This window comes from Nyctereutes procyonoides, unplaced genomic scaffold (assembly GCF_905146905.1).
Source record: "Nyctereutes procyonoides isolate TBG_1078 unplaced genomic scaffold, NYPRO_anot_genome, whole genome shotgun sequence".
Lineage (NCBI taxonomy): Eukaryota > Metazoa > Chordata > Mammalia > Carnivora > Canidae > Nyctereutes > Nyctereutes procyonoides.
Genome location: NW_026575128.1, coordinates 22,302,184 through 22,315,641, shown reverse-complemented (window position 1 = coordinate 22,315,641; position 13,458 = coordinate 22,302,184). Strand labels below are relative to the sequence as shown.

At 45.2% G+C, this 13,458-nt stretch overlaps 1 protein-coding gene across 1 annotated transcript in view; it reads left to right on the top strand.

Moving 5' to 3' along the window:
• The first annotated feature begins 1,043 nt into the window (after positions 1 to 1,043).
• Positions 1,044 to 13,458, top strand: part of PAWR (pro-apoptotic WT1 regulator) — a 103,878-nt gene continuing 91,463 nt past the window's right edge. Inside the window, 2 exon segments of the mRNA XM_055341765.1 lie at positions 1,044 to 1,426; positions 1,428 to 1,778. Of these exon segments, the coding sequence (XP_055197740.1) occupies positions 1,262 to 1,426; positions 1,428 to 1,778 (516 nt within the window). The 5' untranslated portion in view covers positions 1,044 to 1,261.

The following is a 13,458-nucleotide window of genomic DNA, read 5'->3' as shown; positions in this document are numbered from 1 at the left end:
GCGCCCTCCGGCACGCGGTCCGCAGCTTAAGCGGAAGAGCGGCGGGGGCGGGCGGGCACGGCGGGGGGCACGGGGGGGCTACGGGGGACGAAGGCGGTCGGGGGGTCGGCCCCAGGTGCTGCTGGGGTGACGGGGGGCGGGGGGGACGGGGGACGGAGGGGGCGCCAGCGGGGGCACGGGGGACGAAGGGGGACGAAGCGGGGGCGGAGGAGCGGCCCGAGAGGCTGCGGGGGGTGAACAGGGAGGCGGCGGTGGCCGTGGGAGGGCGGCCCCAGGTGCTGCGGGGGGGAACGGGGGGCGGGGGGACGGGGGATCGGGGGTCGGCCCCAGGAGCTGCATGGGGGACGGGGCGGGGGGGCCACGGGGGTCGGCCCGAGTGGCTGGGGGGTTGCGGGGGGCGGCCGCGCTCGCAGCGGGAGGCGCGGGGCCTGGAGCGGGCGGCGCGCACCTGAGCGGCGGGCGGGGCGGGCGGGGCGGCGGCCAGGACCACCCCCCTCGCGCGCCGTCTCGGCCCCTTCCGCCCGCTCCCCGGCGCCGCTCAGCTCCCCCCGCCCCTCCCTCCGCCCTGCCGGCCGGCCCCGGGGAGCCGCGAGCCCCGGCCGCTAGTTGGCGGCAGCGCTTCCGCGCCGCCGCGGGGGCTCACCTGGGCGCCCCCCCACCTCCTCCCAGGTAAGGGGCTGCCCCGACCGCCCGCGCCCCGCCTGCGCAGCGGGCCACCTGGGGCTTCGCGCGTCGCCCGGGGGCGGCGGGGCGGGGCGGGGCGGGGCGGGGCGGCGGGGCGAGCGGCCGGAGGTGCGCCGCGCCGACAGGTGGCGGGGCCGGGTCCGAGTCCGGGTCCCGCGCAGACCCCGGCGGGGCGTGGGCGGGGCGTGGGCGGGGCGTGGGCGGGGCCGACCGCCGGGGGCGGGGCCAGTCCGTTTCCCCGCCCCTTCCCCGCCCCCGGGGGCGGTGACCGGCCCGGGCCGCCGTGTAGGTGCGTCGGAGCCGCTGGCAAGGAGGGGACGCGGCGGCCGCTCGCGGGGCAGCGGGGCAGCGGGGGCAGCAGGGGCAGCGGGGGCAGCGGGGGCGGCGGCGGCGGGCGGACCCCGGCCGGGCGAGGACTCAGCCTTCCCCTCCCGCCCCCCGTGTGCGCCCCGCAGACCGTCGGCCCCGCGCCCGGGCTCGTTGCGCCGCAGCGTCCCTCCGGCCTGTGCAGGGCGGCGGCGGCGGCGGCGGCGGGGCCGGGGCCGGGGTCGGGGAGCGCGGCCGCTCCGCGGGGAACATGGCGACCGGCGGCTACCGGGCGGGCGGCGGCGGCAGCACCACGGACTTCCTGGAGGAGTGGAAGGCGAAGCGCGAGAAGATGCGCGCCAAGCAGAACCCCGCGGGCCCGGCCGCCGCGGGCGCGGGCGCGGGCGGGGGCGCGGGGCGGGCGGGGGGCGCGGGGCGGGAAGCCCCCGGCGGCGACTCCGGGCCCCGTGGCCGCCGCCGCCGAGCTGGGCAGCCACGCACCTGCCGGGCCGGGCTCCGGGGGCGTGAACTGCGCCGGGGGCCCCGCGCCGCTGCCCCGGCCGGGCCCCGGCCCCCGGCGGCCCGAGGACGAGCCCCCCGCCCCCGCCGCGCCCGCCGCCGCCCCCGCCGCCCCCGCCGAGCAGGAGGAGCGGGAGGAGCGGGACGGCGCGGCGGGCAGGGGCAAGGGCGCGGGCCCCAGCGCCAGGAAAGGCAAAGGGCAGATCGAGAAGAGGAAGCTGCGGGAGAAGCGGCGCTCCACCGGCGTGGTCAACATCCCCGCGGCGGAGGTGAGCGCGCGGCCGCGCACACGTGCTCCTCGGCGGGAGGGCGGGCGGGCGCGCGGGTCCGCGCCCCGGAGCAGCCCCGGCACAGCCCCGGCGGCCGGGGGATGGCGACGCGCCCGGCTGGCGACCCGCGCGTCCCTCCCGAGCCTCCGGGGCGCGCCCGCCGTTGCCTCGGCCCGTGTCGGGGGCACCTGCGCGGAGCCGCGGCCGCAGCGCGACCCCGCCCCGCCCCGCCGGGCCCGGCTGGCAGCGTCTCTAACCCGAGGCCCTAAGTCCCCGCGGCGCCTCGGGGCCACGGGAGCGCTACGGGAGCGCTGCGGCCGCCGCGGCCACGGTGCGGGCGACCGGTCCCCGTCCCCGTCCGCAGTGCGGGGCTCCGTGCAGCGGGGAGACGGCCGCAGCGGGCTTGTGTCGGGCCTGCGAGCCGCCTCCACCCCCTGCAGGCTGCAGCCTCTTCCTAGGAGGACGTGTCTCCGCACCTCTCTACCCCCAAGGGAAAAAGCCAAAACAAAACCCAATTTTGGTGAAAAAAAACCAAAACAAAGCCCAATTTTGGTGACCTTAATAGAAGCTCCCCGGTTTTGGGAAGTGGTTCCACAACCTTCTTTCACCCAAAGTAGTACTTGCATTTTTTTTTTCTCCTCCCATTGGCTCTTTAGGGTTTCTTTCTTTTTTCCCCATTGGCTCCTTAGGGTTTCTTTCTTTATTTGTTAAAACTTTTTTTTTTTTTTACTCGTGTCTTTCTGATTTTTTTCAGCTTTGATACCCAGTAAATAATTAATAAGAATCTATTAACTTTGTGGTTCAAGTGAAAGCACGCACAGTAAGTTAGGGGGAGTGCCAGACATACCCAACTTAAGTGTTAATATGTTTTCCATACCTGGAAAAATCATGGTTTACCCTTTGAAGGGTGTATTTTTATATGCAAGTTTCAGGCAGATTTTTATCAGCTAGCAAAACTGTCCTCTGCGGCTTGCTACTTGCACAAAAGATCTGTTATTCATTAAATTGCTTTAAAAGGAATTCATGAAAGTGGTAATCAAATTTCTAGGGTTTCTTTTTCTTTTTTTTTTAAGTTAAAAATATGAAGATTAAGGGGGAAACTAAAGACAAGGCTTTGGAAAAGCTACATTCCTCAACTTTATTTTTAAAAGTAGCTGATGGTCCAAATAAAAGAATTAGTCATTTTCAATCTTTTCCTCATTGTTCATCTGACAGGGGTCTTATTTTGGGAAATATCTTGGCAGATGTTAGACTTCATTTTTTTTTTTTTTTTGGGTCTGGCTGCTTGTGCTGGAATTGTTACTTTTCAAGTACCTTTTCTGTTTTTAACAAGGGTAATGTTTACTGGGGGAAATAAGTGTGGTGTATCTTGCAGGATCCTAAGAAACATCCTTTGTTAATACTCCTGCTTCGGGTTAGGGAACATAGTGCCGAGAATGTAGATGACTCCCCACTACAATTGAGTCTAATACTCTGGAATGTTTTTTGTTTGGGTGTTGGCAACTCCTAAATTTAATCTTCCTTAAAAACAAACAACCCAGGGTACCATTTTTTTTTTTGTCTGTGGAATTTGAACCTTTTTTTTTTTTTTATTGAAGAGGGAATTGAGGACTGCTTTCTTTTTGTGGTAACTATGGCTCTATCTGTCGCTGTAGGACGCAACAAAACATGGTAATGTTTTACTGCAGGATCTAATTAGCAGGCATACTTCTGGAGGGCCTCCTCCTCTTTTCATAGCCACTTAAATCTTTCAGATTATTTTAATAGTGGTAAATATATGACACAAAACCTTAAAGGTGGGCCATCCTTATATCTTTAGGCGGTGGTTTGTTTTAGGATTGGGTGCCATTCATTTCTCTTGGTAGTTTCAACATTGAGAGGGTCCGTTGCTGTGGAGTTTCTTGTGTAATAGAACTTAGCACTCCTGGGGGAAGCAGCCATAAAATGTCTTACAGAATTTTCAGGTTTGTAAATATCATAAAAGCAGAAGATCAACAATCTGTCACTATTCAAGAGTAGACTTGTACTGTATATATTGTTGAGAAAGACTCCTATTTTCGGACAGTATTGTCAACCAAGTTTATAGTAGAGGAGTAACATGTAACTTGCATGCAAGATGTTTTGCATCTTGCAAAACCATCTATTTTGGTGGTTGATAAACATTGAAGTTCCTTCGGGAAGTATTTATTAAACGTCTCTGTGGCACATTCATGGTGACTTTCATTAGCTTCTTTTACTAATTACAGAGTATCATAAAATTGTTGTAGAGATACCTGACACTAGCTAAAGAGCCTACAGCCAAGCAGAAGATAGTTTTAGCAGGGAAGCAAGTCAGAAACTCAGAGTGGTGGATGGGGATGGGAAGCTGGGTGGGCTACTACTTGTAAGTGTAATAAAAAGTGCAGATATTCAGTAGCTTGTTAGTGAGACAAACTTTGGCTTTCATTTACTAGGGTAAAAATTTAAAAAAAATTTTTCCTGAATTTTTACTCTATTTTTCTAGGCAGTAGCCCAAATTGGATAATTTGGATATACTTCCTGCCAATAATTCTGGTATATGTTTGTTAGATCAGTCAGATGTTTATTACACGTCTGTGTTCGAGGCACTGTTGTAAGTGCTGTGGAAAAAAAGAAGAGTGAGGCAGTGTGTATTCTCAAGGAGCAGGACTGTAATCCAGGAGGAGGCATAAGGCATAATTATATGAAAAAACTCGAGTACTGAGTTAACAGTTGAAAAGCCATCCTAACACAGCAGATTGTGAAATAGGAATATTTCATGTGTAGGGGTGCCTGACTGGCTTAGTTGGTGGAGCGTGTGACTCTTCATCTCGGGGTTGGTAAGTTCGAGCCCCACGTTGGATGTGGGGATTACTTAAAAATCTAAAAAAAAAAAAAAAAAACAAAAACCAAAAAAACTTATCTATCATCTGTCTGTCTGTCTGTCTTGTTTTTGGAGGGAAGAGAGGATTGGGGCCATGAGAAACTTCCGAGGAGGGTCTTGAGCTGAGACTTTTGTTTCTGTAGTTCCGTGTCTATATGTGTATGTGTGTGTGTGTGTGTGTGTGTGTGTGTGTGTGTGTATATATATATCTCCACACATACATGTATACATACCTGTTTGTATAGTATTGTAAATATCAGAGGGCAGTGCTTCTTAATTGTGGCAGAGAGTTAATATCACATGAGGATCTTAAAAGAAAATGCCCCCCATGCAGAACACTTCGCTTTTCCCTCCCTGACCCCTGTTTGATTTAATGGGTCTGGGATGGATCCCAGGCATTAGTATTTTGATAAACTTCTCATGTGATTCTAGCGTGAGTCAGGGTTTAGAACTGTTGGGCCACAGTCTGGGGATTTGGGCGTGAATAGAAGCCAGGCCTTGTCCGCAGGCCTCTCAGGGGCTGTAGAGAGCTGGGCGCAGTCCTGGAAGTGCGGCCTGTTGCTGAGCCAGGGCACCTAGTTCGAGGAGGGGACTGGTTGAGGAGGGATTCCTAGACAGGACCACTGCTGTTTTCAGAGTGCTTATGAAGTCACTGCCATTTAATAGGTTTGCACGAGGCCTTAACAGAGAGGGTTACCCTAGAAAATATAAATATCAATAGGTAGAGGTGGAATGGCACTCCAGTTTTGATTGAAACCATAAAGTTAGCATATATTGAAGCTTACTGTTTTCATAGTGGTTGGCTAGAGTGCTGCTTTATGCGTTGTTTTAATTAATGCTCAGAGCAATGCCATGTGGTAGTTACAGTTTCTCTCTTTATCCTCCTTTCCAGAGAAGAAAATGGAGGCTTGGAAAATTTAAACGACTCAGGATCCTATGGAAAGTGAATCAGTGGTAGAGCAATATTTTAAACGTTTTTTCTTTTGTTGTTTTTTGGTGTACATGTGCCTCTTGGGAAAGTGTTTTTTTAAGAATTAACCTCCTCTGGGGGCACCTGGCTGGCTCAGTTAGTAGAGTGTGAAAATCTTGATTTCAAGGTCCTGAGTTCAAGCTCCACATCGATTGTGAAGCCTACTTAAAATTAAAAAAAAAAAAAAAACTAAACTAAAAAAATTAAAATTAAAAAAGAACCTACTTTGCATTATTTAGCTTATTTCCTGATAGCTTTTTAAATTTTTTCTGTGACTTTTTATTAGAGGTTATCTTAAGTAATATAAACATCTGGCTGGGGAGAAAACAATAAAAGGAACTGAATAGAAATTAAGGTCAAATTTGTAGATTCAGGTCTTGTGTTAGACCCTCTTACTTTATAGTTGACTTGGAAAAATTTTGAGCACCAGGCCACCAGCAAAATCTGTTTTTTTGGCTAGAAGTCAGAAACTATGACTCTGTTTTTACTTAAGTGTTACGTTGTTTTTCTGTCAGGATGGGGCTAAAACACTTACCCTGTTATTTAAAGGAGCATATAATATATAGAAAGCACTTTTAGGTGAGCACACTTTTAAGTCATAATCATTCAGCATATTTATTGAACATTATGTAGGACAAGTTCTACTTAGTAAATCATGTAAATCCAGGTAGATTAAGAAATGCTTTTTGGTATGTCCATTATATTCCAGACTGTCTACCTTTCTATGTGATGAGTCAGAAGAGGAACTAATAGTGACTCAGGGTTGGAGAAAATTGGACTTGTCAGTAGGGTAGGTATAGTATAAACACTAAGACTGCCTTAGTAAGATAGCCCGACTTTCCTGTTTGAACTCATTGGTAAAATAAATGGAAATTTTAATATTCTCAGGAATTGTAATGAGTTGTCTAAGGTGAGAAGCCTCTTTCTATAAAAAGAATTATGTAATTAAAGTAGATGACATTTATGGTGTGCTTATTAGGTTCTAGGCACTATTCTTAGCACTTTACATGTATTGATGCATTCTCACCAACCTTATGGTAAAATGGGGGTAGAGCAGATAAGTTACTTACTTGACTGAGGTCACATATGTGGTGAGGAGCAGAGATAGCCTGCCTTTAAAGCCTGATGCTTAATAGCCATCTTATCTATTTCAGTCTATCATATACTGTATACCTAGTTTAAGAAAGACAAAGGTTATTTTATTTTAGTAAACCAGAAGATGCTAACATTACTATAGACCTTGAAAATAGCCCTCTAATAAAAGGCAGATAAAGTGGGACTTCATTAGAAAAACTTGAGAGTAAATAGTGACACTAAAATTCTTACTTAAAATCATTATCAAGCTAGTGGCTTTATTTATGCTGTTTATTATTTCTACATTGGTTTTTGGCACCTGTGTTATAGGTCAGACTATAGCAAAGTTGGTATACATGTTTAATAGCAAGGCTAATTAATATATGTCTTTAAAATGAGTGGCAAATATTAGAGTTTGAAATTTTCTGAGTGCTTTTTTTAAAGAAGTGAGATATAATTCATTTATCATAAAATTAATCCTTTAAATTATTCAGTTCAGTAGTTGTTAGTGTATTCACAAAGCTGTGCTCTAAGTGCTTTTGTATTTTCATCTTAATTTTTCATTATGTTTTTAAAACCTGTAGTACCTAAGTTTTAGCTTCCCACCCTATAAAATGCAGCAGTATCCAAATAATTAAATTTCAGTTTTTCCTGCATATCACAGAGAAAATGAAAGAAACTGTGATGGAATTTTCTAACAGTTTTATGTTTCTTAAAACACCTGCTACCATGTGTTTGTATAGGAGATGAGTATAAGAGGTATTTAACTCAAGGTACAATTTTTAAATAAATTTTTAAAAATTTAAAATTCTGCATATCTTTCATGGACATCTGCAATGCTCTACTGTCTAAACATATGGGAGCTTTGATTCAAAGTAAAAATGGAGTTTTAAACCACCTAAAACCTTAGTCATGTTACTTAAATCAATGTCTGAAAGGATGTGCCCAGGGTTTATGGGGATGCGGGCCACCTGCATACCAGTATCACCTGTGTTGCTTATTTGAAATGTGGATTTCTGAGATCCACCTCATCCTGGGGACAGGGAGGGGTATCTGAGTCTGCTGCAGTCTTAACATGTTGAGTGATTCTTGTACACACAACTGGAGAGAACTGACTTAGATGCCCTGTAATGGTTTACTGATCCGTCAAGGGAAATTGATACTGATTGTCTAACAGGTTTGTCACCTGATCAGATAAAATAATGTTGGTGTCAGTGTCCTAAAACTGATAAAATGATAAATTATAGTTAATGTGTAGGTTTATATTGATAACTGGTTGCTGATGTCTAATGGAAATTTATTACTGGGATGCTGAAAATTCTTTTTTTCCTTCTAATAAAAAAACTTCGTAGACATTTTAACAGAGCTACTTGGAAATTCAAAGCACCTTAAACATTTATGTAATAGTTAGTGCAAAATGTTGCATCTGCCTTGCTTCTTGTCCTGAATTTATTAGAAGCCTAGACTACAGGGAAAAGAAAAACCAAAAATTGTACTTAATGTGTAATTTGAACTTTCATTCATTTTTCATTTTTAAATATCTTTAAGGGAAATCATATAATTATGTTTGTAAATCTATGTCATTAGTAGCTCAAACTCTTAAAGCAGGTTTTGTCCATCTTATCAAAATATTCCCAAGTGAATGATTTTTTTTCTCTTGTTTACTCTCACATATTAAATCTATAGGCATTCTCAGCCAGTTGATTCTTAAAATAGTTATTGCTGAGAGAACTTTGAATTTAAATCTTAGGTATTTGTGTTTGTAGCCATATACCTACTGGTATAGAATTAAGCCTAAGCCACTTATCACATTGTCCTTGGGTTAAGTAAAAATACAATAGGCACCGTGTCTGAATGAAGTTGTAAGAACATTTAATTTCTAAAAGCAGCAGAATTATACTCTTCAAAGGACGAAGCTGCTCCAATGAGTTCAAAACCTAGCATGTGAAAATTGGATAGTAAACATTTATTCTGTGATAGAATTAAGATTATGTAAGTTAGGTGTGGATCAACTTTGGCTTGCACTATAGGATATCAAAAAGTCTTGTCAAGAATTTGAAACCCATGATATCTTCTTTGACTATTTCAGCTACTTTTTATTCAAGTACCATCTTCTGTATGTTTAATATTGTTTTTTAAATTAAGATTTCCATTCTTTTTTAAGTACTACTAAAAATACTCAGAAAGAAATTCCAAAAGTAATAGAAAATCACTTCATACTTTGTATAACTTGTAAATTTCTCAGGTCATGATCTCAGGGTCCTGAATTTAGAAATAAGATTAAATAGTTTACTTTTATGCTCATAAGCTTAATATTAAATACTGTCTTTCAAAGTGAATTTTATTATAAAACATGTTTTCATCCTGTATTTCAAATTGTATTATTTTTATTTTTTAGTCCTCTAGAGTTTATGTAAAGAAACTGTAAACAAAGTTTTAGCTATCACAGAAATGTAATCTGTAACATAAATTCTCTCCTTTCTATTCATTTCAGCAAAACCCTAACAAAATACCTTCAGAATACAACAGCCTTAAAAAAAAAAAATCCAACCGTATAAAACAAATAAAACTATTACTGAAAACTACATTTTGACCCATAAGAATTTGGTGAAGGAATTTAGTTAACCCAAGGACAATGTGATAAATGGCTAAGGCTTGGTGCTATCCCAGTGGGTGTATAGCTAGAAACACAAATAACTGAGATTTAAATTTTTTCTGCTGGTAAAAATAACGTGTTTTAAAATAAAAAGGATTGTGTTCCTTGTAGTTCTCCTTCTGGAAGTCGAGGAAAAGATAAACATCACCTGTTATCTTTCCCATATATATATTTTTAAGATTTTATTTATTTATTCATGAGAGACACACACAGAGGCAGAGACACAGGCAGAGGGAGAAGCAGGCTCCGTGCAGGGAGCCTGATGCAGGCCTCAATCCCAGGACCCCAGGATCAGGCCCTGAGCTGAAGGCAGATGCTCAACTGCTGAGCCACCGAGGCATCCCTTGATATATTTGTTTCTGACCCTTTTTCTCTATATCTACATAAAAAACAGAACCACACTATACAGATTTTGTGTGTAGTTCATCATGAATATTTTTATGGTGGTGATCTTTAAAATTAAGGATGGATTTTTAAAAAAATCAGTTTCAGGTGTGCAATATAGGAATTTTTTTTTCTTTGTGTTGTGGTAAAATACTAATAAAATCTTACCTGCTTCGGAGTGTGCATTCAATGGTATTGAATATATTTATATTATTGTACAGTCATCATCACTCTCTATCCCATTACTCTTCTCCTGTTGTAAAACTAAAACTCTGTAAGACAATAACTGCTCTCTACCTACCTGGCCCCTGGAAACCACCATTACACTTTCTGTCTTTAGGGATGGATATGTTTGTGTTGCTTGATATGAAAATACTTAAGCATTACTTAACTGGTAAAGGACTCTACTACTTCTGTGCCCTATAGAGCTGTCTGATTGGCAGATAAGTAAGTTGTCTTAAGATAAACAGCAGTATATTGTATATTTCTCTTTTCATGTATTGTATTTCCTCTTTTTTTTTTAAACATTTTATTTATTTATTCATGAGAGACTAGAGAGAGAGGCAGAGACACAGCCGAGGGAGAAGCAGGCTCTATGCAGGGAGCCTGACGTGGGACTCGATCCCAGGATCAGGCCCTGGGCCAAAGGCAGAGACGCTCAACCACTGAGCCACACAGGCGTCCCATGTATTGTATTTCTTGAAGTTTCCTGAAGTGTACTTCAAGACAAGTGTTTGGATCTTTCAAAACACCTCATAGGTACTAGGACCTTCAAATAATTGTGAAGGATGCCCAGTTATATTTTATAAAGATTTATTGAGAGAGAGAGGTAGGGAGAGAGAGAATCCTCAAGCAGATTCCCGGCTGAGCACAGAGTCAGACGTGAGGCTCGATCCCAGGACTCTGAGATCATGCCCTGAGCTGAAATCAAGAGTCAGATGGTTTACTGACTGAACTACCTATGTTCCCCATGCCCATTTTTTTTTTAAAACCTCCTCTGTAGCCTTTGATTTCAGTGGGAAATTAGTAATCAGAGCTGCAATAGTTGTGAGTGTGTATAAGTAATAACATCATATAAAAGTTCCTAATCATATGTGCAAGATCACACAATTAAAAGTATAGGACATAAGGAAAAGTGAAGTTTAGGGGCATAACACTCAGAAATTTTGTAAGTGAAGTGTAAAAAGATAGAAACCTAAAAAGACTAGCACAATTTTACACGTTAAATGCTTAAGAAATCTATAAATACTACAATAGATGTGACCTTGAAAAAGACTTGAGTTTTCTTATAGAAGTGGGGGTTGGGGGTCGAAAGGGTGGCAATTTGGAAGTGATGGAGGAAGAGTCATCGTAAATTGGACTGAAGCCGTAACACCAGATGTGGGTGGGGAAGGCCTGTAACAGGAGGAGTGAGCGCACGTCTGAGATATGCACATTCTGTGATGTTCTGTGGGACTGGTTGCATTTTCTGTGCTTACCTAGTATTTCTTTCAGTTGCCCACAGGCAGGTGTGAAATTTGTATTGTGCTCAATTTGCTCCCTAATATATCTGGTGCATTGGAACGAATACAGTTTTCTAAACCAGTATTCTAGTTTTTATGTATATACCCATATTATACATCTGTTTATACAATTATGTGCACACCTACGTTTGTCCATCCGAAATCCATGCAACCAGTGGCTTGAGAAGGTCATTCCAAGTAATGAGATGGAGAAAGGGTCAGGGAGCAGATGTGACTAGAGATAAGAATACTCATTTAAGAACATACTGATCCTGATTGCTAGGGCAGTGGTGGTAGGGAAGGAGAGGAATGGGTGGATTAAGAGGGATTTCACTGGTAATTAGGAAATTACATAACAAACTTTTGAGATGGAAGATTCAACCTCAAACTCGAACCTGTAGCTGAGCCAGGGCTCCCTCCCCTCAGGGCTACCTATACCCTGATTCCTATCTAAATCTTGCTTATTGTTTTCCTTCTTTCTTGAATACTTGGCCTATTCCTCTTGGTTCATCTTGCCATGAAGAACTGTTCCCTTAATTCTCCTTCACTTTCAACTTTTCTTTTTTAAAGATTTTATTTATTCATGAGAGACACAAAGAGGGGGGGGGAGGGAGAAGCAGGCTCCATGCAGGGAGCCCCACGTGGGACTCGATCCCAGGACCCCAGGATCACGCCCTGAGCATGAAGGCAGATGCTCAACGTTGAGCCACCCAGGTGTCCCACTTTCAACTTTTCTTAATTGCTCAACTTGCAGGCATTGTTTTCACCTGCTGACTCCCATTACATTGCTTATTTCCTTCTATGTAATTGAAGTTGGTCTCTTCAAGGTTGCTTGTGACCTCCTAATGGCCAAATGAGGCGGCAGCTTTTCTACTTTGAGCCTATTTGACTCTCCTATAGTGTCTGCCCTTATCCTTCCCTCCCTTGGATTCTACTGCATTTTTTGTTAGATTCTTTTTTACTTGGTTTACTCGGAAACATTGGAGTGCCTGCCATGTGTCCCAGGCTCAGTGCTAGGTGATACAAAGATGGATTGCATGCTCAGCAGTACTAAAGGAACTTTCAGTCTTTTCTCAGAGAAAAAGGTGATGTCTTAGTTCAGGCTGCCATAACAGGATACACTAGTCTGGATGGCTTACAAACGACAGACATTCTCACAGTTCTGGAGGCTGCGAAGTCCAAGGCAGCAGCAGAATTGGTGTCTGGCGAGAGCTGCTTCCTGGTTCACTCTGTCCTCCCATGGTGGAAGGGGTGAGCGAGATTACTGGGATCTCGCTTATCAGGGCACTAATCCCATTTGTGAGGGGCCCCATCGTTATGGCCTGATCGTCTCTCAAGGGCCCCATCTATGATAATACTGTTGTACTGGGCAGTTAGGGTCTCAACATAGGAATTCTGGGGAGCCACAAATGCTCAGTTCATAGCACATAAATGGAATTTGGTGTCATAAGAACTATGGTAGAGAAGAGCATAGAGTATACTGAACCAGCTCAGAAAAGGGAGCCATCAGCTACATGAGGGAGTCAAGGAGGGCTTTACATAAGATAAAGTAGTATTAAGCCTCGTGTCTTGACTGATCCAAAGGATTTCCCAAATGGAGAGGGTTGACTCGGTAACATTTTATGTAGAGGAAAATAGCATTTGTGAAGGCACAAAGCCAGGAAATAATAGCATTTTATTACATATACATCCCTCCTGTCTACCCAGCACTGTGCTGGGGGATTTCCATGTGTTAGTTGTAGTCTCTGCATTAACTCACGAGGTAGATTTTAAAACTATATTCTTTATTTTATAAGATCCCTCAAAGAAGTTGTGACTTGCCCAAAGGCCATACTGACATATTGGATTTGCTTTAGATTTGTTTGGATCCCAATGCACACACATTGGTTATCATTGGTGGAAAGAGAGAGAGATGTGTTCTAATAGAGGAAACTTTGGTGTGCAGAGAATTCATGGTGGGGAGTGGATGGAGAACAGCCGAAGAGGAATCGGGGAACGTGATGGCTCTGAATGTCGTGATGGCTCTGAATGTCATGCTGAGGAATTCAGATGTTTCTCTGCTGTTCTCTGCTAGTGGTGTTGTCTGGGTGTTTCTCTCCTCTCTCTGCATCTGTATATACAGTAGCTCTGACAGCTTCTGGAATGGAAAACTTTTGTCTGCCTAGTTTGAAGTCATTAAGGGGATCTTTTTGTTTGGAGACAGGCATCTCTTC